We start from the raw sequence: 27,614 nt of genomic DNA on the forward strand, positions 1-27,614 counted from the left end.
CTGACATGGTATGACACAATGTCCAACATAAATATACATCCAAAGAGAGGTAAAGCTTCCTTCACAACCAGTTTGGTTCTGTAAAGATCAGGTTACCTACAAAGGCTTTCTTTAGATTTGAGGTGTCCTAGCAGTTAAAGTGCATGCCTAATCAATTCAAATTAAATAACACTGATAACAGCTCCATTACATTTGAATTGTGTCATTGTGTCTGACTCAGAGTAAAGAGGCCATTGTTAATGTTATGTGTTTTTTCTGCTGTGAAGTGTCAAAATATCTGATGAGAAAGGTCTATCAGAGTCTAAAAATCATGTGAATGTCATGATATGACAATAGGACACTACATTCGTAATCATCAGAGGATAAGTACATTATACTGCACAAGTTATTCCTCAGTGTGTTTTTTTACGTCCCTATTGATTTGGGATTTCAGAGGAAGAGGGAAAATATTTATCGATTGGGTATAATGAATTTTTGAGCCGGATGAAATTAAACTCTTTTCTATTAGATTTTTATGCCAGTTTGGCAATATAAGTCTGCAAAGGTACTCGAAGAAGGCTGCTTTCCTAGACAAATAACGAATAAAGTATTACATTGTTCACCACTTCTACAACCATTGGGAATATTAAGAACGAGTCAAAATGAATGGCTAAATAATCATCATGTTCAATATGAGTGAATTGCTGACCATGCAAATGAAACTAAAATTAATAGTTATATGACATTAAATCACCCCCAAGCAACGTTTTCAGCATTGAACGTAATTGTTTTCATATCGGAAAACATTTATGGCGATACGAATTGTAAAATGATCGAGGGTCGGCTTGATCCGTTAATATTCACTTTAATGACAGCACAAACATCTAAACAAACGGGCATAAGAAAAGCATCTTCCATAACCAAGGCAACAAGGCATAAACTGCTCTGTGTTAGAATGTTACCGTATAAATCTATAAACTATATATGGCATCTCCTCCTTTTAAGGTATTGAAGAGATTGAGTCCTTCTGTTCCCCAACCCCCTCAAAGGCCGTATGGTGGTCACATTAGTGTCTGTCTACAGGACGAGCCTGTTGACGGGTCTGCACAGTCGTCCAGCTCTGGGTCGAAACTGTCCTGATGTCTGTGCAGGGGTGTGTGTGAGGCTTGTGACTTCCCTTAGACCAGAAGAAACAGTCTCTGGAGTGATAACAGTTGCAGGCTGGGAAATCACTCCTGCACTCTCAGCTGATAATAGTAGGGTGTCTTGGGCAGGTTGTGGAGACACATCTGCCCGGAGATTCCGTCGCAACACTGCTCCTTCTGGTGTGTTGATGATGTATGACCTTGGAGTCACACACTCTTTTGAAACGACTACTGGTGTCACCCAGGTCTTTTCCTGATCCAACTTGGTGAGGACTGTGTCTCCAGGTCATAGTGGTGGAAGAGGTCTAGCTCTGTTCAACATTCAAGAGCTATTCTTTTCCATGGACGCTCAGGCAGAGGTGTAGAGATAAGTGGCTCTTTTTGTTGGGCCTGCTTTTGCTCTTGGCATGAGTGGCATGACATCCCCGTGTTCTTGAGTTCTGCAGAGAGTCCTGGCCTCCCAACCCAAGATTTTTCTTTGTCTCTACACTTTGTTAGCCCCTGATGTCCATCATGTATTTTCTTTAGGATGTCGGCTCTCTGTGACATTGGAATGGCGACTCTGCTTTCACGTATGAGCAAACCACCAGCCTCTTAAAGCTAATTTTTCAAATTCATGTATGCTCTGACGTTTGGTGGTTCATTTCCATTGTATTCTGGCCATCCACTCCTTATAATTTTGATGACAGATGCTGGAATGCCTTGTACCACCGAAGCTACATAACACTCCACCTCGCTATGTGTGTCAGTCTCTTCTTTTGTGTAAGTTTGTGGGCTTCGGGACAAGGCATCAGCGACGAAGAGAGTTTTTCCTGGCACATATACAGCAACTGGTTTGTACCTCATAAGTCGCATTAGGAGACGCTGGAATCTCAAGGGAACATAATCGAGGCTCTGGCTGTTGATGAGCGGCACCAATGGCTTATGATCAGGCTCAAGCCTGAATTCATCTAGGTCACACAGATACTTATCAAACTTTGCACAAGCCCACACACCAGCCAGACACTCCTTCTCTATCTGGGCATAGCCTGTTTCAGCTTTTGAGAGACGTCTGGAGCAGTAGGCTACTGGCTTCCACTCTTCTCCGTGGAGCTGAAGCAGCACAGCTAATAGTCTGTAACTACTGCAGGCTGCTGATACAGCTGTAGGCCTTGTGACGTCATAAAAGGAAAGAACAGGTGCTTTAGTCAGCATTCTTTTAATGTCAAAAGCTGACTGCTGCGAGTGTCCCCAGGTCCAGATGTTCTTGCTCTTTAGCAGCTCATACAACGGTTGTCCCACTGCTGCAAGGGCTGGGACGAACCTCCCCAGGTAATTCACCATGCCGAGGAATCTTTTCAACTCCTGCACATTTCCAGGCGGGGACAGCTGGTGTATGGCCTCCACTTTGTCAGGTTCCGGTCTGACCCCTGACTAGTCAATGAGAGGACCTAGGAAGCGTAGCTAGCTCTGCCTAAGGGAGCATTTCTCCTTGTTGAGTTTCAACCCTGCCAACTCAACACGCTGCACCTTCTCTGTGTTCTCTTTTGACTGACTTATTTAGTTTTGTCAGGTCAGGGAAGATTCGGGCTGTGTCTGTGTTCTTCTTCAGGACTGGTACCATGGGAGCGCACCATTCAGTAGGTTGTGTCATCCGCTCGATGACACCATCCTTCTCCATCCTCTTTATTTCTACTTCCACCTTCTGTAAAACGGGAAAGGGCGCACCGTATGTGTGTGCGCAGCATATAGTACAGCATCATCTCTTAACTGAATTGTGACTGGTTCAGTTTTTAGAGTACCATGCTCACTGTGGGTTAGATGGCTGGTGATGCATTTTAGCTCATCTACTCGCCTCACCAGGTTCATCCTGTCGGCTGAGGAGATTGCTGACTCCTCCTATGTCCACGTACTACGTAGGCTGTGAAGGGATAATCTTTTTCTTTGTGACTTGCTGTTGCATTAAAGTGGCCAAAACACAACAGCTCACCTCCTGGGCTGTCCAGAAGAATGTCAGGTGGCTCCAGTGTTCTCTCATGGGTGAGTGTATGAAACATGTCCTCACTTATGACAGTGACATCAGCTCCCATGTCAATCTTAAATTCTACTGGAGAGGAATCATCTTGTAGTTGCACAGTCCACTGTTCACTGTTCTCATTAGCATCACACACTGAACCCAGGGAATAAGAGGTCTGCTCATCTCTCTCAGTCTCTGTGATCTCATTCACTGACCTGCTGCGACATACTCTGGCCCAGTGTCCCATTCTGTGACAGCTGTGGCAGGTAGCTCTTTCTGCAGGGCACTTTTCATCACTATTATGCTATCTTTTCCCACATTTGCCACATTTCTCCTCATTTCCCAACAATTTTCTGTCTTTTGACTTGCCTTGGTGTCGCTGTTGTGGTTTCCAGTTTGTACGTTTACATTTAAACTGCACCTCTTGTACTGATCCTGCAGTGTCTCCTTGCAGACTCACTTGTGTCGTTACCTCCTCTGACAGTCTGACTGTCTGTTCGTCCATTAGTAAAAACATATCCGTTTGTGGATAATATTCCTCCTTGGATAAAAGTACTCGTTAAACTTCCCCATAACGATGAGAAAGTCAATGTGGTCCTCCTTTTGAGCAAACGTGAATGACTTGGAAATGTATACTGCCTCGTTGCCCATGACGTAAATCAGGCAGCTCACTTGTACTTGTCCCTTATCCTTGTGAAGTTTTGTTGCGATTCCGTATATTGAACCGTTGCTTCCACTTAGGCAACTCCGTCGGCTTGTCAAACGTAAAGTTTTCCAGGGGGTTAAACTTTAAGCCATTTCTTTTCTTCTTGCCGTCTGTCTTCTTAATTTATCTCTTGGTCGTTCGTTGGGGTCGGCTTGATCCGTTAATATTCACTTTAATGACAGCACAAACATCTAAACAAACCGGCATAAGAAAAGCGCCTTCCGTAACGAAGGCAACAAGGCATTAACTGCTCTGTGTTAGAATGTTACCGTTGCTGTGGTAACATTAGTTTCATATAAAAACTATATATGACAGATACCGATATGTCTGTGATAGACCAATAACAGCCAATAATATTGGCCAGCTGATAAATCAGTCTGGCTCTAGTGCTTTTGATACAGTTTGATTAAAGTGAGTTAGGACCAGAGGGATGGCTAAGGCAGAGGGTTAATTCCATAGAAGTCTTTTTTACAAAGCCTTCCTTACCACACCTTTGATTCAGTGCAGTGGTATATAATAACACGTCACTCAATGCCTCCGATACACAATGGACATGCCATGAACACCACAGCACAGAACATGAAGCATAATATAAAGTGAGAGGGACTGAGAGTCTTTTGTGTGTTGTGTCACTTAATGGCTCACCAGGAAATGGCTTTTTGTATGAAGCCAGGTCTGTGGGTTGTAAAGGTAAGATCTAAAAACTCTGCTTCACTAGAAAGTAAGAGGGTCTTCACAGTATTCTGTCACAGTGTACTTTACCTCCACTAGCGTGTGGCTTTACATGGTAAATATGGAGTTTCACAGATTTTTTAACGGGAGCCGTGTGTGTTTTGGACTTATTGCCTTTAAAATGTTCCTGTGAGGCTGTCTTTCTATAATTATTAGTAAACAAAGTACCATATAGTCCCACAGCCCTATCTAGCTTTCCTTAACTTTTTCTCACTCCGCCTCTCTTCTATGAGATTCTGTGTGTTTGTGTGTACGTGTGTGAGTGTTGCACTGCAGAATTATTAGTCTTCTTGTCGTGTCTCTGATGTGAAGCCCCCCTTATCAGCCAGCGAACAGTCAGCCCCCCGGCCCCCCTCTGCAGCTGTCACTGCCCCCCCCCCCCCCCCCACCACCACCACCACCACCACACGTACTATTCTCTGAGGACAAACTCCCTAACACACACCAAATACCCACATACACTCAGAACATAGGCGCATACAAATCTCTGCACACAAGCATGAGCACTCACTTTCAGACACACACACACACACACACACACACACACACACACACACACACACACACACACACACACACACACACACACACACACACACACACACACACACACACACACACACACACACACACACACACACACACACACACACACACACACACACACACACACACACACACACACACACACACACACACACACACACACACACACAATTTTATCTGCTCATTCGCAGGCCGCATGGTTTGGCAGCCAACAAGGGGGAGAAATATCCACTCACCCTTCCACCCAAAACCCCTAAATGCCCTCTACCCACCGCGCATTCCCCCACCGAAACCAGCCCTAGCCCCAACTCTATCCCAGGAACACAGAGAGAGAAACACAGGATGGCGGCAGCCCCACATAGCAGCGCCTCTTCCTGGGGGAGTTCATTACTCGAGCAGGGCGCTCCCTCCAGCCACCAGCCAGCAGCACTGTTGAGGTAAAGCAAGACCTCAGTCAGCCACGGAGCCTCCCTTGCCATTGTTTTAAACGCAAGCACGCACGCACGCACATACGCACACACACACACAAACACACACACACATGCACACCGACGCACACACACACACACACACATACTGTAGTCTCCAATCCAGCTGCTCTCATTGGAATGGAGAAAAAAAGGAGTGGAAGACAATGTGAGAGAAAGGACAGAAACGTGAAAAGATGGAGAGAAAAAAGTGACTAAACAGTGAAAGAAACAATGACATCAGATAGACAGATGCTTGGATGGATAGATAGATTCTCTGTCTTTCCCTTTCTTCATTGTTGTTGTTTGTATTGTTTTGTTGTTTAGTGCCCCGTCTCGCTGCGCTCCCCAGCAGGCCTCGCTCCTGACTTATTTAGTGTGTTTTCTATCATATTTGAGAAATGAAGAGTAGATTGGTTAATATTTGAAGACGTCCCACTTGCATGAATGAGTGAGTGAGAGAGCGAGACAAAAACAGAGGGAGAGAGAGGGACCAAAGGAGAGGAAAGGAGGGAATACGAGGGAGGAATTCTCTTGTTCCTTAACCCCAATTCTAGAATTCATGCTGGGAGCAGAAGCACGCATGAACACACACACGCATGAACACACACGTGCATTCCCCTAACACTCAGAGAACACACTGAAGAAAAACCTACGTACAAAATGTTCACTTACAAATACTGTACAGATGCTGTAAATACACATGCATGCCATGACAATATTTATCAAAGAAAAACTGCTGGCTGAGTCTGAACATACGCTGCTGGCCCCACATGTTCATCAGTCCATGCTTTCTTTCTACAACTACAACTTGGTAATGTAATCATCATCATGGTCCTGCATTAAGCCTCATATCAGCCAACAATCACATTTAATAGACTAACGATTAATACTTGATCAAGATTAAAAAAATATATATGTTCTCTAAATACATGCCACACACTTATTTCAATTTAGCTGTAGTTTGTTCTCAAACTGCTTCTCCACTGACAGCACTTCTGCCATATCTTATTGATACGCACCTAAGCACATGAGCCAGACTCGCTCAAGTAATATGCAAGCACCTGTGATCATTTATGAAGGAAACACAATCACACCTATAGAGAATCTCTGGAAAATCCTTGACAACAAAGTAAAGTCTAATAAACCCACTCCAGTGACTGAACTGAGGAAGAGAGTGAGTCAGAATGGACCCAGATCAAACCAGGGCAGAGTGAGAAACTAGTGATGTCCTGTGGGTGCAGATGTGCTGAAGTCATTCAAAGCTGTGGCCTCTACACTTCCTGTTCATTTCTGAATCCTAGAGAAGAAAACATTGTTGAAATCTTCTCTTCTGACACAATGGTTACTGTTCTCTAATTTTGATCAAGGTACAGCATTGGTTTAGACTCAGGATATTCTATCAAACTCTGAACAATAAAAAATAACAGTATTTCAGAATAAATCAAGAATGAATAATTTGTTCTCTAATTTTGATCTCCAGTGTATGTGTGCGCAAACCAACACACACTTGGCAATGGCCCTCCCCTGTGACTTCCCATAGTGCAGTGAATTCCAACCAGGCAGTAAGCAGGACAGCTATTTCAAGGGACAAAGGACAGGGGGAGGAGTAAGGAGGGGTGGAAGGAGAGATGGAGAGGAGGGAGGCAGGGGTGGAACAGGGTGGGGGAAACAAAGGGTTCTGGTAGCACCCAGGGGAGAAGGCCCAGAGTAGCTGACGTCAGTGTGTGTGCGTGTGTTCAGCATTGGGCTGGGGGTAAATGGGAGTGTGAGAGAGAGGCTGGCAGAGTTGGTCTCGCTGCCCCCCAGGGAGCTCTTGGGGCGAGGAGAGAACCGAGCAGGGCTCCCAGCCCCCACATTACCAAGACAGACAGACAAACAGGCCGGCAAAAACAGCCGCTCACCCCCTGGACATCACAGTCCGTCAGTCAGTCAGTAGTTGATGTACGTTGATATAAATACAGTAGATGCACTCATCTGAGATTGGAGCCAGATCAGTCTATTGAGTGGAAGTTCAATGGTTTGCGTTGGTCGACACAAACCCCTTCCTGCCTCCCTCTCGCTGCATGTCTATCCTTTTACTCGCATACTGTCTCTCTCTCTGACTCACTCTCTCTTGATCCTCTTCTCCACTCTGCTTCGTTCTTCCTTCACCCTCCCTCTTTCCTCCCTCTCTCTCTCTCTCTCTGGAGTTGTGATTTTCATTGACATTTGGCTGGACAAAGGCGAGTCACACCTGAGCGCTGGGTTAAAACTATTATAGGCCCTCTCCCTTAGGTACACTGCCCTTTGCCACCGCTGTCTGTGACTAAAACTGTATGTTGTGTGCATGCATGCCTAAACATGTGCCTGCACATACACCTGGATATATCTTTGTATTAAACTTAACATGTATGTTATAAAAGTGCTTAGAATATGCTCACTGTAGGAGTAAGCAGGTGTAAGCAATAGGATCTTTTTTTTGCTATGATATATTTATACTCATATTATGTACACATACATATAACCAGCAATCAAAATCAAGACAAGAAACATAGGAGTGGAGTTCAGGTCATTTATAATAACAAAAGCATGCAAACATGCAGTGTCATGGGATATTGTGCAGTACTGTGTAGTAGCATTAGTCACACCTGTATTTGATGGACAGGTGTTAAAAGTCAGAAAAGAGGTGATGGTCTTTGCAGTCATCTTGATACAGCAAAGCATCAGAGCTAGCTCCCCACAGGAATTACATATTCTCTTAAGTCTTCTATCAGTACAATGACTTAAACTGACACAAGCTAAATGAAAAGGGAACACGTATATACTGATCCGCACAAAGGAGTGGCTTTTGGATGTTCATTAAATTGGATGGAAAGGACAATGAGCCGCTTTCCGTGGTAATTTGACTAGTGCAAAACAAAATGGTGATTGTTGTCAGTTGTCATGGTAACAACACATCAGTTGAGCCTTAAAGTGTGTCCTACTGTAGTTCGAATGGGGACAACAAACAAACTATTGACGTAGCTCTGGAGAACGTCTCCAGAGTGGCTCTCCAGTTAGAGCCAGCCAGCTGTTCAGCTCATTTACTGTCGCCAATGCAGCATGAAAACATGGCGGAACCATAAAGCCCGTAGCCAACCAGCAGACAGCTGGCTAGTTAGCTAGCTTGCTAACTCCGCAATGCCTCCAGACACACTGGTCACAGAAAACAAGCCATGCAAAGCTGTCACTGATCTGGCGAGTGTTTCCTACGTGATGACAGGAGTGTTTGGACAAAGCATTAAGTTCTTGGCCAACTCATTTGGTGGCTGGCTCTACTAACGTCATTACTCCACTGCTTGTTTGGCCGTTACTGCAAACCTCACCTCTGTGATGTCACAGGTCGGTTATTATGGAAGTTAATGCATAAGTTAGTAGTTTGCTCAAATCTGTGGATGCAACATAAGTTGCTACAACAGCAATCAAAATACCTACAGTTCTCAAATTGGGCACATGCAATTATTTAACTAAGTGGGTACATTGCAAATGTACAATGCAAAAAAAAACAGCTTAAGTGAAGTACATAACAAATCTAAAGCATCAAACAGGATGTGGGAGACGGAGGTAAGGAAAGAGAGAAAGAGAGAGTGAAAAACAGAGGGAGGGAGACAAACAGGGGCTGCTTTGGGGCCAGTCGCCACAGGGTGTGTGTGTGTGTGTGTGTGTGTGTGTGTGTGTGTGTGTGTGTGTGTGTGTGTGTGTGTGTGTGTGTGTGTGTGTGTGTGTGTGTGTGTGTGTGTGTGTGTGTGTGTCTTGGGAGGGCACAGTGGGGGAGTTTGGGGGCATGGAGGAAGGGATCAGAGCTTTGGGGCCAGCTCCACAGGGAACAGAGAAGATGGGGAGAGAATGAAGGGAGGGTATGGGGGAAGGGAGACAGGGTGAAAAGAAGGGATGTGGTCAGTTTTGAGTTTGAGAACTCAGCAGGGAAGGACAGCAAGGAGGGAGGGAGGAGATGGAGGCAGACATTGTGGTATGTATGCTCTGAGAAAGATGAAGAGGAGAGGAGACGAGAAGAGACGAGACCAGGGGAGGCTGGGATGTATAGAGCTTAGGGTCCCAGTTGGTGAGAGGTGGATGAGAATGAGAGGGGAAAGAAGGGATAGGACCAGGATGAAGAGAGGTATGGCAGAAAGGGAGAGAGAGGAGAGGTGTATCAAATGGAGGGAGGTCGCACGTTCCACTTGGGAAGAGAGAAAGAAGCAGAGAGGGAGAGACAAGGAGGAGAGAAGTCCCAGGTGTCAGCAGGAGGGGGGTTCTGGGGGTCCTGGTTGTTGGCAGGGGTGCAGGAATCCAAGGGAATGGCCTGTTCCTCATTATCCAGGACCCCCCCCCCCCCCCACACACACACACACACACACACATGGAAGAGGCCCCCATATGGCCCCATGGCAACTCTATCCTGACCCGTCCACACACACTGATAAAGACAAACACACACACACACACAGATATATATATCTAGATATATAGATCTATATATCTAGATATAGATAGATAGATAGATAGATAGATAGATAGATAGATAGATAGATAGATAGATAGATAGATAGATAGATAGATAGATAGATAGATAGATAGATAGATAGATAGATAGATAGATAGATAGATAGATAGATAGATAGATAGATAGATAGATAGATAGATAGATAGATAGATAGATAGATAGATAGATAGATAGATAGATAGATACATACATACATACACGAGGGACTTGAATGTTCAGCCATACACGGATACAAATTAAGTTACATCCCCCAAACTGAAACACATAGAGAGACAATAGAGACAAACAAACAAATACAAACCCACAGCATTTGGGATAAAGCATATCTAAAAATCCACTATGGGGTTGTTGTTCAGTGAACATCCTTGTTTTTGTTTACTGGGTTGTACAAAAATCCTTCACACATGACAGATGTAGTGAAGACAGTAAAACTGTGGACAATGAATCACTGATTTAATGCAAATGGATGTAATGCCAGCACTGAGGACAACCAGCCCCATGGTGTAGGGGGTGTTGTTTGGCATATGCTCTGGTGCAGAGTCTGTACAGCATGTTCCAGCCTGTGTATATGTTCTTACAGTGCACTACCATACCAAGGAAACCCTACTGTGGTACTGCATCGATCTACTCTACACCCCTCAGCAATAACCCACTAGATAGCAGTTAGTGATTCCACCACCAGAGATGTGTGGTGGTGGAACAAAAACCCAGCTTGGAGACAAAAGTCAGTTTTTTTTTTATCTGTGAAAAGTGATATTCACTTGCCACATCTGTACAGAAAACCTGATCCGTTCTGTGCACGTGTGTAAATGATTTTGGTTAGGCATTAACCTCAAGTGGTTAGGATGAGAGTTTCCCCATGCAGTGCGTTTACAAGCAGTTTAAAAAACGATTATATTTGTGTTAAGGGCATACTTACACCATGTAAACACTGTACCCAGGGAAAAATTGTAGTTTTCATACCCCGGTTAACAGACCTAGAGAACCCCTTTAGTACCCTGATTATTTGTGCATGTAAACAGAATAGCCAGAGTATTATCAGGTTTTGCGTCTGCACAGGCTCTGTGGGTTATAACTCCCCCTCCCCACTCCACAGCAGTGGCTTTTGAACTGGAAATAGAATAAACCAGGAAGCAAGAAAACAACAACAATAGAGTGTTACCTTTACACCGGGGGAGGACTTCGCCATGGCAACTTAAATCATTACCAAGAAGACCCGTATCTGTCGTAATTTCGTCAAAAAGTCGGTTGCTTGTGATTTTGACAAAGGTGAACCCTAATAAAATAAAGCCGTAATCAGAGCAGCTGTATGTTGGCGGAGCGTCACCTACTTTGGAGATGGAGTTACTCTGTCATTTTCCCATTCAACCTCCTTGGATGTATACGTGGGGAACTTCCTAATCCTATTATTCCCTTAATAAGGACCATATTTGGGTTACTGATGTCCATTTAAACGCACTGATGGTCAGGGTTAAAAACAGATTGGATTTTTCGGTACAGATCAGGTACTGACAGGACACTACTGGTGCATCCGGGGCTTAACGCCGCCCTAGATGATTGTGATTGGTTTAAAGACATACAAACAACCCATTTTTCCCCTTTCAAGAATGTTAACTCATTCAGCCAGACCAGATTCACAGTGCTGTGGCAATGCAAGACTAGCTGAATCAGGCAGTCAATCAGTATCAGTTGAACCACTCACTTATCTGTTATAATCACAAATTAAGTGAGGTTAGTTATGGTTTTTCCATATCTTGTGTCAACATATCAAGCAGCATGATGCTCAAAAACTGTTCTGGAGGGACATCATTAATCAAAGTCCCTCAACTGTTTTGTTTATCCAGCAGATAACCAGTAGGTTGCTTCTGACAGTGTTGGTGACAAAATGCTCAAATAAACACCCAGAGGAGAAAATGCCTGTGAACACCATGAGGTAGATTGTTTGACAAGTTGATCAGAGTGAGAACTGGCTGGCATTTAAAAGGTGACTGGGAACAGTGCTGTCAATGAGATCCTGTCAGATTTCAAAGTGAGTACCACAGGGTATTTCTGCTCGTGATACTGCAATTAGCCAGTGCAACTATACACATCTTCCAACAGTGTATGTGTCATTAACTGCATTTCTTTTCAGGATGGGGGTTGTGTACAACCAAGTATTCAATTAGTAAAGAAGAAAATATACAGTATATTTATACTTAAGAAGCCATAATCAGCATTATTTTAGATTCTACCTGATAAATTACTTTAACAACTATTTAAAAAATCAATTATGATAAAACTAGAGACAATGTCAGGAGAATGACATGCAAACTTTGTCCAGTTTTCTCATTCTCACTGACTGGACACTCCGCTTGGTTTAGACGAGGGGTGGCGCCTGGTAGAGCAGCAGGAGGAATGACATGACGCAGATTACACCGCGGTCAGGTAGTCAGTTTGTAATTTGGGCCTAAATAACTGAGCCTCTTGCTTTCATTATTTCTGTCTGGTGATTCTGGTGTCGGTCCTTAGCGTCAGAAGTATATTCATTTTTAGTTGGTATGTTGTTGGTAATTTGTGTAAACGAGCCTTCTTCATCTGTGGAGGTTTGTTTTGTTCTGGTTTCACACCAGCAGCATGGTAGAAACGTCATCAACACACGCTCACTGTGAATTCTCTGGACAATAAGCTGCTCTATTCACACAGGGGATTAATCAGACCAAGGGGCTTAAGGAAAACAAAGCAGTGTATTTTAGCTACTTTGGACCAAGAAAGTTCTTTAACAAGTCTTCAAACGCAAACATTACAATAAGTGTCACTTGTTTCATAATGTGGCTCATCTAAAGTCTAATCAGCTTCTAACCAGAATCTTCTTGTTGTGGATGAAACCGTCTCTGACCCCATTATCCACCTGTCTGATGTGTACTCAGTGGAAATCCAGGCCAAGACTTCATCTTCCAAGTGGTGGTCATTGTTTATGGTCAGATTAACAACTTGAGATGCGAGAATGGAGTTGGAGTTGAGAGACAGTGGCCCTCATTTATCAAACGAACGTACAGCAGAAAAACGTGCGTACGACCTTTTCCTGGCAAACTTCGGCATTTATCAATTTGGACGTGAGCGGGAGCTACGATCAAATCTCACGTCTGGTCTGAGATCGTGTACGCAAATTTGAGCCTGTGTATTTGCGGTGCAGCACAGCAAAATCTGGCTGAAAATAATGAACAAACCTCAGCTGTCATTAAGCATAAGCATTCACATATTAAGAACAGTTTAAGACAGATTCTTAAAACGAATAAAAAAAAATAAAAATTGTGGTTGGAGCGATTGATTGTACTCATGTGCGTCTGAAGGCACCATCCATGAATGATTACGCATTCATCAATCGCCAAAACTACCACTCGATAAATGTACAGGTGATTTGTGATGCCAAGCTGTCGCTTTTAAACGTGGTGGCCAGATGGCCAGGGGGGGCACACGATTCTTTTATATTTCAAAACAGCTCGGCTCCAGCCCCCCGCGACCCCGACAGGGACAAGTGGTTGAAGATGAATGAATGTGTTGGCACGCAGCTGCAGCAAGGCGCACTGCAGAGCCAAAGTCATCTCCTTGGTTAGTGGCTACCCTCAATAAATTGCATTAAATCAAACAAGGTATCAGATGATTAACATCTTGGTATGGTTCTTCTAGACGACAAAGGTTATCCTCTAACGGAATACCTAATAACCCCGCTGGCAAACCCCGCTACAGAGCAGGAGCGCAGGTTCAGCAGTGCGCACACACGCACACCGGTCACAGTGGAGCGCTGCTTCAGGTTGACTGCCTCCGTTATTCTTTTCCATACAGCGTTTTTATGGGCCCCTTTTATTCCACTCTTAAGACTGCCAAAAAGCACATCTTTATTTTGCTCCATCTCGGATGTCAGGATGCCAATCGCTGTGTCAGAAAAGTTTCTTTTCTTCCCACTGTTTCGTCTCTGTTTCGTCTCTGCATGTTAAGGGCGTAACATGTTAATGACGATCGAATTCAGCCGCCGCATTTATCAAGGCCTGCTCATTCATACGCTGAGATTGGTCAGATACGAATGTTTCATAAATCACACGTGGGTCCTTTCCTACGACCAATTCTGCGCTCAGATCTGCGCCCGTTTTCACGCAAGATTGATAAATGAGGGCCAGTGTCTCTATAAACAGGTATCTGCACATGAATGTGGATAAATAATAACAAGATAAAGTCTCTGAACACCCACACGGGGGAACCTGTCTGATTAGACCTTTTCTCAGGACTGTGTGGCTGTGTCCACTGTGATTGATAAACATCTTCCTGAGTCTCCTGTTCACTTTGTTGCACTTGATTAAAGCAGGACAAATTATGCTTCTCATTCTTATTGGTAGATGGATATTTGTGAGCTCATAAATTATGATCAAAGCTCCGCCCACCTTTAACCGAAGCAGAGGTCTAATCAGCCGAAATAACTGACCTGTGTGGGTGTTGAGAGGCTTTGATGAAAGGCTTAATCAAACAAAAGCCAATTGCCTAATCGCCAATGTGATTCGCCTCTTTTGCGGTCCACTCACACATGCAACTAAGGCATGTTCAAACGTGGTGGTAAATTTACTACTTTGACTAGACCAGAGCCTTTCTGACGCCCAAATCATTTCCCTTTGCCTACAGATTCTTCATTCCTAAGCAGAATCTGTTCATAGAGATTATGGATGAAACGGGATGTCCAGTCATGACTGAAACAGAACATCTAAATCAGAAATCTAAACAGTCTGACTGGGAAGATCAAACATGTTTTTCATTTATTCAAAGATATGTAAATGTATATTTCTATAATCTGACTGTGTAAATATTTGATCAATAAACACACACACACATACATTGACACGCAGAAAGACGCTGCAAACCCTTTGGCTTAAGAATTCTTATAAATATTTGGAGATAGAAACAGTCATCTCCGTCTTTGCCTTACACAGCTAGCAAAATCACACACTGTACTGGACTATAGATTTAAGCTTTACACGCTTATTTACTCTCAACAAGATCTACACACAGGCACACAAGGACAGAGAAGAAGAGATGAGAGAGAAAGAAGAGGGAAGTTACATTTAATCGGTTGTTTCTTTTTCTCTGAGCAAAGTAGGGCTCAATACAAGGGGGTTAGCTGGTGCAAATACACACACACACACACACACATGCGCGCGCGCGCGCACACACACACACACACACACACACACACACACACACACACACACACACACACACACACACACACACACACACACACACACACACACACACACACACACACACACACACACACACACACACACACACACACACACACACACACACACACACACACACACACACACGCGCGTGTCCTTTGGCAAATTCTTCTTTTTCACTCTTGCATTAAGTAAGAAAAAAGGGAAGTCAAAGTAGGAGGTGAGGGCGGGAGAGGAGGAAGGAGAAGGGAAGAGAGAAAAGAGGGGAAGAGAGAAAACGTCCCTGCAGAGTCTTTCTCCCTTCCTGGAGCGAGTGCGGGCCCCTGCAGCGCCGTCTGTGTAATTTCCAGTGGCAGTGAATACAGGTATTAATAAAAGCCCCATGGGGAAGAGCACACAATATAACCCTACATTTTCAGGCATTATGAAAGGATGCCCCCAGGGGTCCTCGGGCTCAAATTTCTGAGATGCAGGCATTGTAAAAAGACGCCCCCAGGGGAGGACCCCGCAATAGAAATCTGCTGAATTCAAAGCATTTCCAGAGCCCTGGTGGGAGCCATTACTCCCACTGGAAGAGGAAGGATTTTTTTTCACCCTCTCCTCTCCTTCCAACTGCTCTCTCTTTTTTTTTTTTTACCAAACATGTGTTGCTGACATGTTGACAGATTGCTCAGTGAGGTGTTTAGGTGCATGCACAAGGCACGTCTGCTGAGACACAAGCTCCCTCCCTCTTCTCCCTTCTCTCTTTCTGTCTCTCCACTCCCTCCTACCCTTGCCAGTTCCCAAGTTCCATCCCTCCCTCGCTCCAACTGCAAACCTCTCAGCGCGCCCAAAACTGCTCCCATCCATATTTCATAAAGGAGAAACTAGGCTGAAAGAGAGAGAGAGAAAGAGAGAGGATGGGAAGACTTTAGGCGAGAGGGAGAGAGAAAGAGAGAGCGAGGTGGAGGGAAGAGGCAGGGGAGAGAAAGGACGACAGGAAAAAAGAGGAAAAAGGGAAGATAAAGAGAGACAAAGCGGGATCAAGGGAGGGGAACGGGAGGAGTAGAGGACAGATAAAGAGAAATAGAGCGATGTAGAGAGTGGGAGAACTCTGCAGTGAAAAATGAACCCTGTGATGAAAAATGACTTCACAACAACCCTTCTCCGTCTCACCCCCTCCATGCCATCCCCCCTCTTCTTCTACTGCTCTCCCCTCTCAAACCCCCTCTCCTCTGGTGCCGGGCTCCTGCTCTCTCCCTGGAAAACCTGAGCGGCAGCCAGCTGTGTCTGTGTGTGCGCTGTGCAATGGCTTAGCACAGGAATCTTCGGGCCACCCCCGGGTACAGAGACACCGAGGGAGGGGGGAGGGTGGGGGTAGGGTCGGGCACATGGTGATGAAGAGGACAAGGGGGGGAAGAGGAAAAAAAGACAGGAGCTAAGAGGATGAAAGCCAATGGAGAGAGAAATGAAACAAAAAAAAAGAATTAAACGACTAAGAGCATGATATTTATTTTATCAATCAACAACAGCTACCGAACTAGAACACACACACACACACACACACACACACACACACACACACACACACACACACACACACACACACACACACACACACACACACACACACACACACACACACACACACACACACACACACACACACACACACACACACACACACACACACACACACACACACACACACACACACACACACACACACACACACACAGTCAGAGTGCAGGAGGCTGTCTGTAATTTTGTTTCTGATTACAGCCCTCCTACCTCTCCTTCTCTCCCTCTCTTGTAGAAAGTGATCTGTGGTTTTAATAAGAGTCTTGGCCTCACAAGACTCAGCTGCTATCCTGACGACAGACACAGAGAGGTGTGTGTGGTGTACGTGCGTGTTTCTCTGTGTTCGAGAGGGTGTTTCTCTGCATGTGTGTGTGACAGCGGGTTGCGACAGACGGTAAGAGCTTTGCAGTGGGGAGATGTCCCGCGGGACGCAAACCAGTCACCCAAGGGCCGCCGCTCTAACAGACGCGCTCTCCTCCCTGCTCCGTGTTTTTTCTCCTCTTCCCATTCCCGTCTTTCTGTGCACATTTTAAGTTTTACCTCCACTTTGCAGCCCTCCTCCTCCTTCTCACCTGTCTTCATCATGTCCCCAGTTACTCCTTCCCATGCCTCCCTCATTTCCTTCCACGTTTTCCCCCTCCCTCCCAGCTATACATGCTCCCTGGTAATTCCTCCTCTCTCCCACTGAGAGGGGAAAGAGAATAGACAAGAGTGCAGCTGTATGTGCTCAATTAACAGACCTCACAATACTATCGGAAAGTATATGCAAAGTATCTGGCGCTCTCTGCAAGCACATGCACCCCCTCCCACACACACATTCACAAACACACACATGCACACACACACACACACACACACACACACACACATACACACCATCTCATCATCTAAGGGTCTACTCACACTGTCCATTCGTACTGTGCCCAAGCATAAATCACTAAAGTGTAGTTCGTTTGACCAGTGTGAATACAACTGCTCTGTGCTTAGGCACGGCACACTTCCTGGCTGCAGCCCAGTACAGAGAGGTGGGCTTTAGTAAATCACAATTGCAAGTGTATGAGCATGAGCATTGAAGGCGGTCTTGATGTCTCTTTATATGCGACTGTTCCCCGCGACAGCCATTTAATAAGATGCAGCTGAATGGTTTACAGTCGTGTTGAGACCCAAAGTGGGCCTGGGCCACGGGAGAAGAGGGAGGGGGGTTAAAGCACGGCTCTGGACCATGAGTGCGCCCTAAGAAGCAACTAGCTGGGTTAATGACTTGCTATTTGTCAGTGACAGCGACAGCCCCCCCCCCCCCCCCCCCCCACACCTTGACTGACAGCTCCCTCCTTTACTCGCTGCCTACCTTCTCATCACTTTCTCTTCCCCGTCAAGTGGGCTCCTCTTCAACAATGCCTCACCCGTTTTGTCTCCTTCTCACTCACACCTAGCATGAGTGTGTGGACAATGTTGACATGTGTCCCTGGATGTGTGTGCTCAAGGCAACTTTAATATATAACTAAAGGAATGGACAGTGGCTGCCATAGCAGTTTTAAAAAACCATGTTTGTGTGTTTAAAGCTCTATATACATCACATTGACCCAACCTTGGGATGCTGTGGCCGGTAAGATAGCTTTTGGGATTCTCTCATGAGATGTGTATGTCTGTATGTGATTTTGTGTGTTCATGTGGCAGAGCAGAGACAGAGAATGTTCTCCATTTGATCTGTAGGAGGGGTTTCTCCCGCTCCTCCTCAGGGAGTCTCTGCTCCACATTCTGACTCCTACTGAGACCCATTGACACTCCCCCGACTCACACTCCTGCTCTGTCTCTGTCACACACACTGTACACACATAGGATATACTGTAGACCCACATGTACTGAAGTAGTAGACACACATCACATATACATAGGAATGTCACCATTCTCCTAACATGATTCTATCTGACTTTTGATTTTAAGGTCATGATTCAATTCAGTTTTCAATTTTCAACTGACTTCTACACCATTGTAAGACTATTAGTCAACAGATACTTGGAGTTACAGTAAGCCCTAACAACTGTCATTTACATTTCAAATTCTTACCATATCAAGTGGCTATAACTAATATTTTTGGGGGTGTGTACCACAATAACACCATATGGTCAAATTTAAAAATGGAAATCATTGACCCTGCTTTTGGTTTGGATTGAAATAAAAAGCTTGTTTTGATTGGTTTTTGATTTAGAATTGAAATTGTGACACACGCACATAGAGAAATTACACACTATACACACCAAAGAAAGTAGGTTTGTCCAGAGCCTCTAAACCATGTGGAATAACACCAAATAATAATAAATACCACATAATACTGTGGTGTACAATGTATTGTAGAAATTCAACATAAAGGCATGGTTTCCTTCCATGAGAATTACTATTAATACCAAAAGTAGCATTTTTGTGCGAGCTTCTTAACTACATAGAGCTGAGCTGTCAGGCTCATGCACATTAATGAAGCATTACATTAACCAGATGTGTGGGGTCTGTGGGTATGTGCGTGTTTGAGTGGGTGTACACACATTTATGTGTCATTGATCTGTGCCACTGTGTGTGTGTGTGTGTGTGTGTGTGTGTGTCCAATTTCCACTTAAATTAATGGTGCCTCTTTATAGGCCTTCTGCTAGAGTGGCACTGAATTACTTGGTGCTTCACTCTCGCACCTGGGACCCATTCAATGTTATAGCCACAGCTAGCTGCTTACTTGGGACCCATTTGCTACAACAGTATAGTTAGCATTACAGATACCAGCGCATTTTCTGCAGAGAATTCAGCGCTAACTAACGTGGTTCTCCAGGCAGCACCTGGGACCCACAGATGTACATCAGATATAACTGACAGTGGACAATGTGTCAGAAAGCTCTAAGTTTGATGTCGTGGAAGTCCAGTGTAATTGTATCAGGCTGTACTGCATGAACACTTATTTGTGTCACATAAGACGACTTTAACATGCAGCTTCATTTCATTGAATCCCCTGCAACAAATGAATACTGTTTTGTCCACAAAACTGCAACTCTACATAACGCTAAACTGTTTTTGTAATTAAAAAAAAATAGCAACTGCTCTATATCAAGCATGGTTAGTTTCTCTATGTGAATGTGAGTTAAGTGTTCAAATCAGTATCGGCCCACCAAGCATTGTTTTTTGTTAATGAAACACACGAAATAACTGTGGTTTTGGTTTGACTTGAATATATATAAATATATTTTGGTCTTAACACATCATAAATCAATGCTAGCTAAATGTGGAAAGATGGCCCCCATCTGGCACCCCCAACCAAGATGGCTGATGTCTGAGTTGTTTGGTTTCTGCTCAGGGACAAACACATACACCATCAAACTACAAAATGCATGAACACATTAACTCTCTGAGGCAGATCCAGCATAGCGTGTGTTTATCCCCAGTAGGCTGTGTGTTTTTTGTGTTTGTGTGCGTGTGTGTGCGTCCTATACCCTCCTACTAAACTGGCTCCCAGGGGTCTCTACAAGGGAACTTAAAAGGATTCTTTAGTCCATGTGTTTTAATTTAGCCTTCTCCTCAATATAAACAGAAAGCTGTGGTCCCACTACTAACTTCATACACACATACATATATGTGTGTATGTATACACATCAGACATGTGCAAGTACAAGCATATTCACAATAACACGCACCAACACATGGACGTACACAAACCACTGCACGCAAGCGCGCACACATCCTGCCGAGCTGAGGGATTACTCTGAAATCTCAACCCCTCATTCTCTGGGGAAAACATGTTTTATCATTTCATTTCATTTCATTTCTTTCTTCTGCGCCCCCTACCTCCCTCTCTCCCTCCCCTGCTTTCTCACTCAGCAACATGTCGCCCTCCCCAGACTCCTGCACTGAAATCACAGGCCACATCCCCTGCTCTGACAGTAGCCCCGTGCTTATGGTGGTTTGATAATCTCTGAGTGTGTACTGTGTGTGTTTGAATGTGACACGGTGTACTGAAGTAAACGACTGTGACTGTGTGTGTGTGTGTGTGTGTGTGTGTGTGTGTGTGTGTGTGTGTGTGTGTGTGTGTGTGTGTGTGTGTGTGTGTGTGTGTGTGTGTGTGTGTGTGTGTGTGTGTGTGCGTGTGTCATGGGGAGAGGGAACAAAAAAGCAAGACTTTTTTTTAAAGGCATTCAGAGGTTTCCCATTTTTAAAAGAAAGGCAATTACATGTATGGTAGGCTACAACCCAGCTTATTTTGAGGAAGTGTAAGATGATTCTACAACAGCCCAGACAAACTAGGCCAAAGTGGGACAAGTCCAAAGACTTATCTACATGAATACCGATATTTTTGAAAAGTATTCTCAATTTTGCCTTGTAGCATTCAAGCTCTAGGATTGGCCAGGCATCCATGCTCATGTGAGGTACCATAATCCAATTGTTTCAGATCTTTTTTCCTCACCAATGGACTATCCTAACGCACTCAAGGTCAAGGTCAGTGACTAACCGACCAACCAATCAGGTTGCTATGCAGTCAAGTGTTGCCAAGAAAGTAAGTGGCAGCTGTTAACAAATCAAACAGGTGTAAACCATCTTTAATAGGGTATTCAATAGGGTCACTTTATGATACTGCTAGTTTGTTGTTGTTGATTGTGGCACATGCTCATTACACAATGCAACAATGGGCATGCAGAAATTGAGGAGATGTCAGGACATTTCCCAAACGCTCCATCTTACATCCAGCTTGCTTCTTATGTCCACATGCAACACTAAGTAACAGGAGTGCTGCACCTTGGAAGGCATTTTCAAAATCTCAGTTTTAGTGACACAGTGACATTGTGCGTGGATGAGAGGCCAAACCCTAAAAGGAAATGATCCACTGTCAAAAATATCTGTATACGTGTAGACAGGGCCTTCAGCTATGTATGTGAACAAAGAGTAAAACCCTCATATTAAGTGCTTTTTAGTGGTATTCTCATTGTCTGTGTTAATATTCCTTAAACATGCTCCCAATAACTCCTGTATATTCATGTTAGAACAGACCAACAGGATCCTCCAATGTTTAAGATGTATATTGCATCTCCTAGCATCTCTCTAAGACTGTATGTGACACCTAAGACCAATGACTCTGGTGGGATTGTGTATCAAGCCAGTGGGTGAATAAGAGCTTGCTGAGGCAGGGGTCTTAACATCTTCATTACACAGTCTCTGGAAACACTATCTTTACCAGTTTAAACAAAGCCCTCCACCCCCCCTCCGTATTTCTTCATCTCCCTATCGAAAGTAAACACACACTCTTTCACATGCTCAGAGGCAGACTGCCTTGCAGTAGCAAGAAATTGTGTGTATGCTGGCTTGTTAAGCGAGCGTTTGGATTAATCTGGAGGAACCAGGTGCCCCCGTCGTGTTCTTTTCAGCCCCTCCATTAATTAAACCCGGAACTAATAAAGGCTTGTGTGTGTCTGTCCCACATACCACATGGGTAGAAGTGAATCCAATAGCTATAGGTATTGAGAGACAGAAGAGAGCCTGAGCCACCCACGAACCTGACTGGTGGTGTTTGTTGGCCTATCACAGCCCTGCAACAGTATGTGATGACAGGAAGTATTGATTCAGCTCTACCTCATACCTCAAATGGGAATCAAATACAGAAATAAATTATAGTTAATTATAGTTATTTACTGTAGCTGGATGCAAGACAGGGTTGGGCGATATGTTTACATTTTCCAACAGGCCACCATCAGCCCAGCGACGGGCGATTGGAGATATATTCACCCCAGAGTGTGTGGCAGCAACAACCCAGGTGGGAGATGTGTTCAGCAATTACCACTGGCCGCTAATTTATCAATGGCACTGAAGCACTGCAGCGCTGTGCTGTCCATCTGAGCTGGGAACAGAGACATGTCTGTCAGTTGTGTTAACCGAGCAGTCTGATGTGTATAGAGGTGTGTGTGGTTATACTGTAGAAGACTGGTGTTGTTTTCAGGCAAGTTAACAAAGATAAACACTGTTTAAGGCTGCACGTAATGCCATTGTGCACGGAGCTGGCCAGCTCCTTCCTGCTTCTTTCATTCATGATGCTGCTGTTTAGTTTTTTGAAAATTCTGAAAATGTCCTCAGGTAAGGGAATATGTAATAAAAAATAATAAATGTTATGGTTATGAAAGTATCAAAGTGAAATTCCAGTGTAAAATCATCCCAAGCAAGCATCACCGAAGCACCAATGGGCTCCTTCCTTTGGGATGGACTTTGGTAATCCACTTGAATGAACTTTACTATGAGAGGAGCTGGTACAGGGGCCGGTAGGTAAGTCTTTAAAACACTCTTTTAATAAACTCTGGGTTCACTAACTATGTTGTTAATGTTAAAGGACTCTTATAATACTACTGCAGATGTTTGGTGTTATTTTCAGCAGTATTAGTGGTTAAAAAAGACGTTTTAATGCCTTTACCATGCTGCCCCGAGCTAATCAGTGTTAGCCGTATTTAGTTGTTAGCGACTGTCCGGGATTTCTCCGTTAAAAGTTACACAAAAAAATTGTCTCAATGGCTTGTTTGATGAGTGTATTTGTCAAAAAAGACCCTGGGATGATTTTACGCCGGAATTTCACTTTAAGGTTTCTATTACTAACCCCTGAGCGTGACTACGGTAACACCATATCCAATGAGGAATGCCAGACTCTCCGACATGATAATGTTGGACATTTAGCTGCTCTTTTTCTGTGGTTTTGTGAGAAACATCATAGAGTGTATAGTGTGATGCAGTGACGTCAGGCTGCTGGGTTACAATGAATATATATATCACATTAACCACATAAACAATCTTACCAGCTGGGCAGTGGTTGGTTCTGTGTTCAGTGAGCTCAGCTAGACAGTCAAAGTCCTGTTGACAGTTGTCACAGGTGAAGATGGACTCATCATCGAGGTCATCGTCATGATCTCGGTCATCGCGGTCATCCTGCTCCTCGTGTTCTCCATCCTCAACACCCACCCCATGACATTCTTTGGGCTCCGCCTCTCTGTCAGAGGCCGGGACTTCTGAGGACACACACAACACATGACCTTGAGTTCAAAAGCTTAAGCATGCTTGTTGTTGGTTAACAGCTGCAAGTTTCAAATATCTCGGTGACATATTCTTTTTTTTTACTTTTATCTGTCAAAATTCAGTTAATTTTATCCAATTAATCAAATTTATTTTTGCACCTGCTATATTTTACCAATGATATGTGTAACCTGACTTAATTGAAATGAGTGTGTGGAACATCGCTCCAGTATGTGACGGAGTGTGTGTGAATGTGTGTGTCCTGGTAGCAGGCAGTCAGAGTGTGAGAGGGGACCAGTGGAAGGCTGTGTCGGCCCAATCCTCACTGCTCCATTGTGTCTCCATTTTCACACCTTATTATCACATTATAAACGCTGAGGATCCAATAGGAATGACACTGAAGACACTGGCTGGAGAGGAGAGGAGAGACAAGAAAGGAGAGACGAGAGAGGAGAGACGAGAGAGGAGAGGAGGAAGAGGAGAAACAAACGAGGAGAGAGGAGAGAGGAGTGAGGAGAGACGAGAGAGGAGAGAGGAGAGACAAGAGAGGAGAGACGAGAGACGAGAGAGAAGAAACAAGAGCGGAGAGACGAGAGAGGAGAGACGAGAGAGGAGAGGAGGAAGAGGAGAAACAAGCAAGGAGAGAGGAGAGAGGAGTGAGGAGAGACGAGAGAGGAGAGAGGAGAGACAAGAGAGGAGAGACGAGAGAGGAGAGACGGGAGAGGAGAGACGAGAGACAAGAGAGGAGAGACGAGAGAGGAGAAACAAGAGACGAGAGAAGATGAGAGATGAGAGGAGGAAGAGGAGAAACAAGCGAGGAGAGAAGATAGAGGAGTGAGGAGAGACGAGAGAGGAGAGAGGAGAGACAAGAGAGGAGAGACGAGAGACGAGAGAGGAGAAACAAGAGAGGAGAGACGGGAGAGGAGAGACGAGAGACAAGAGAGGAGAGATGAGAGACGAGAGAGGAGAAACAAGAGAGGAGAGACGAGAGAAGAGAGACGAGAGACGAGAGAGGAGAAGAGGAAGAGGAGAAACAAGCGAGGAGAGAGAGAGGACAGACGGCAGAGGAGAGACAAGAGATGAGAGAGGAGAGACGAGAGACGAAAAACAAGAGACGAGAGAGTAGAGAGGAGAGACGAGAGAATAGAGACGAGAAAGGAGAGAGGAGAGAGGAGAGACGAGAGATAAGAGACGAGAGAGGAGAGACGAGAGACGAGAGACGAGATCTGGTTTCTATCTCAAATCCTTTAACCTTACATCATAAAAGAATAACCTAATACAGTCTATACAGCCCAGTGTACTGAACAAACCCAACCAGTCCATTGTAGGTAACTTGAATAATGAGGAGTAGAGATGTTCCAATACCAGTACTGAGTACTTTTTTAACAGCTGTATACTGCAGACTATGTATGGATATGAATGCTACAAATACATAATTAAAATTAATACCATAAAACTTTCTTTTGTTATCTAGTTTGACAGTCATTGGCTTAATTACATTGTTAAGTAGCCTCGCATACTCACCGATACCAATACCAGCATTTAAGGTAGTATTTCCAATATTGGTATCGCAAGTCTATCACTGAGAACAAGATGTCAGTAAAAATGGCTTAAAAAGTGTGAATATTCTACGAGACTATGAATTACAGCCCCCAGAACAACAATAGAGATGAATCGAAAAGAGAGCAACTGTCCAAAAGACTGGATTGATAGTATACACAGTATAAGCACCTAATGCAAGTTAGATCTCCATTATTGCATTTGGAGTGTTGGCCCTTACAGAGAATCAATAACCTCCATACTTTTAATGAAAATCAGACTTAGTGAGGGCAGTTATGGGTCAAAAAGGATTCAGCTCTAATTCAGGGTTGTCCATTAGGAGCTTCCAACATCATTTTATGTGTGCAGGCAGGAGAAAATGTATATTGCCCTTATAATGTGCTATTCTTGGCACCTAATGCATTTAGAAAGACGTGAATCAGAATCAGATCCAATCAAATAAGAGTCAAAAGAGTAACGGTAGCTTAGTCATCGAGTTTAAGAGAGAAACTGTGTGAAAGAGTGAAAGAAGACAGTGAGGTGCACAGCCTCCGTCCCATTCTGATTTATTACAGGAGAGGTGTGAGGGGAGAGAGGGATGGAGGGATGGAGGGAGGTGGGGAACGAGGGATTGAAGTGATGAGGTGTTTGGGGGGCTGCAGAAGAGGAAGACAGTGATAGAGGGATAGAAGGAGGGATAGATGAAGGGATGGTAAAGAAGAGAGGGAGGGTGTTGGCCATCTGTCCAGTGGTGAGAGCACCGTCTGGACAGGGACAGAAAGTGGCCCCTTGGCTGACAAAACACATGCACACACACACACACACACACACACACACACACACACACACACACATGCACTCTCACAGAAACACACACACTCACGTACATGCACTCTCACATGCACACATACACCACATGCATGCACACATACACGATGGTCACTGTTCACACTCACACAAACATGCACAGGTATGAATACAGATGTGCACACACCGGTGGTGCACAAACTGGATATGTAAGCGCACACCTACAAAGCCACGTATGTGTGCACGCTGGAATATAAATATGTGCAGTTGTGTTAAATGATTGAATGACAACAATCAGAATGTTTCTCTAATAATTCACAGTAAATTCAAAGCACAGGACAAGATTTTTTGCCATAGTAGATTCACTATAAATACACAATCATCTTTCTTTCTTTCATTTTTTAAAAATAAAAAATGCAAAATAATCTTTTTTTTAAACAAAAATGCACAATAATCTTTGGCACATGAGCTCAGGACAAAATAGCAACACCAATTGTTTCATCAGTTTTGTTCATAATGCTGCAGATTAACAATGGGTAATGGAACACTGAAGGACAAAGATCAAGGCCAAGAACAAAATGCAGTATTGCATGTTTGTACTGTTTAATTGCACTCTGTTGTGTGTACAGTAAAACACAGACTTCACAAGGGACACACACACACACACACACACACACACACACACACACACACACACACACACACACACACACACACACACACACACACACACACACACACACACACACACACACACACACACACACACACACACACACACACACACACACACACACACACACACACACACACACACACACACACACACACACACACCAGGGTGCCCTGATGCCAGAGGTGAGGGCAGTGCCAACTCCAGTGCATGCCAACACAACCTGCTGTCATAGCAACAGAGGGAGGAGCCAGATGAGACCTCTCCATCTTGCACCCCTCTGTCCTCATCTCTCCCTCCTCTCCTCTTTGAGTGCTTCTTTTTTTTCTTGTCAGCTTGTGCGATGGGATAAAGAGACAGAGGGGGGTCAAAACAGAGGAAGATAAAGGGACGAGAGAGGCTAACACAGTTGGTGGTGTTTCTATTTGCACATGGCTCTCCACACATGGACGGGACAATTATGGGTCCTCTTATGGGTCCTCTTATGGATCTAAGAGAGAAGTAGATGGGGGGCGAAAAGAGTCCTGTCACTGTGAGCTCCTACTAGATACTGTAGCTGTTATGATCATTAACACTCAGACTGTGGCAGACGACCTCCTGGCTCGACCACAGTGTGTATGTGCATCTGTCATTTTGTGTGTGCTTGGGTTGTGTTCGGAGCATCATGTCATAAAGCCATGATGGGGGATAATACTGTTGCTGATACTCTGAGCTT

General features: G+C 44.4%; 1 protein-coding gene across 1 annotated transcript in view; it reads right to left on the minus strand.

Annotated features, from left to right (window-relative positions):
• znf423 (zinc finger protein 423) overlaps positions 1–27,614 on the minus strand; it is a 194,487-nt gene that overhangs the window by 120,771 nt on the left and 46,102 nt on the right. The window contains exon 3 of the mRNA XM_083917541.1: positions 23,667–23,876. Within this exon, the coding sequence (XP_083773667.1) occupies positions 23,667–23,876 (210 nt within the window). The remainder of the gene's footprint in view (positions 1–23,666; positions 23,877–27,614) is intronic.

Source organism: Echiichthys vipera, assembly GCF_963691815.1.
Source record: "Echiichthys vipera genome assembly, chromosome: 7".
Taxonomy (NCBI): Eukaryota; Metazoa; Chordata; class Actinopteri; order Perciformes; family Trachinidae; genus Echiichthys; species Echiichthys vipera.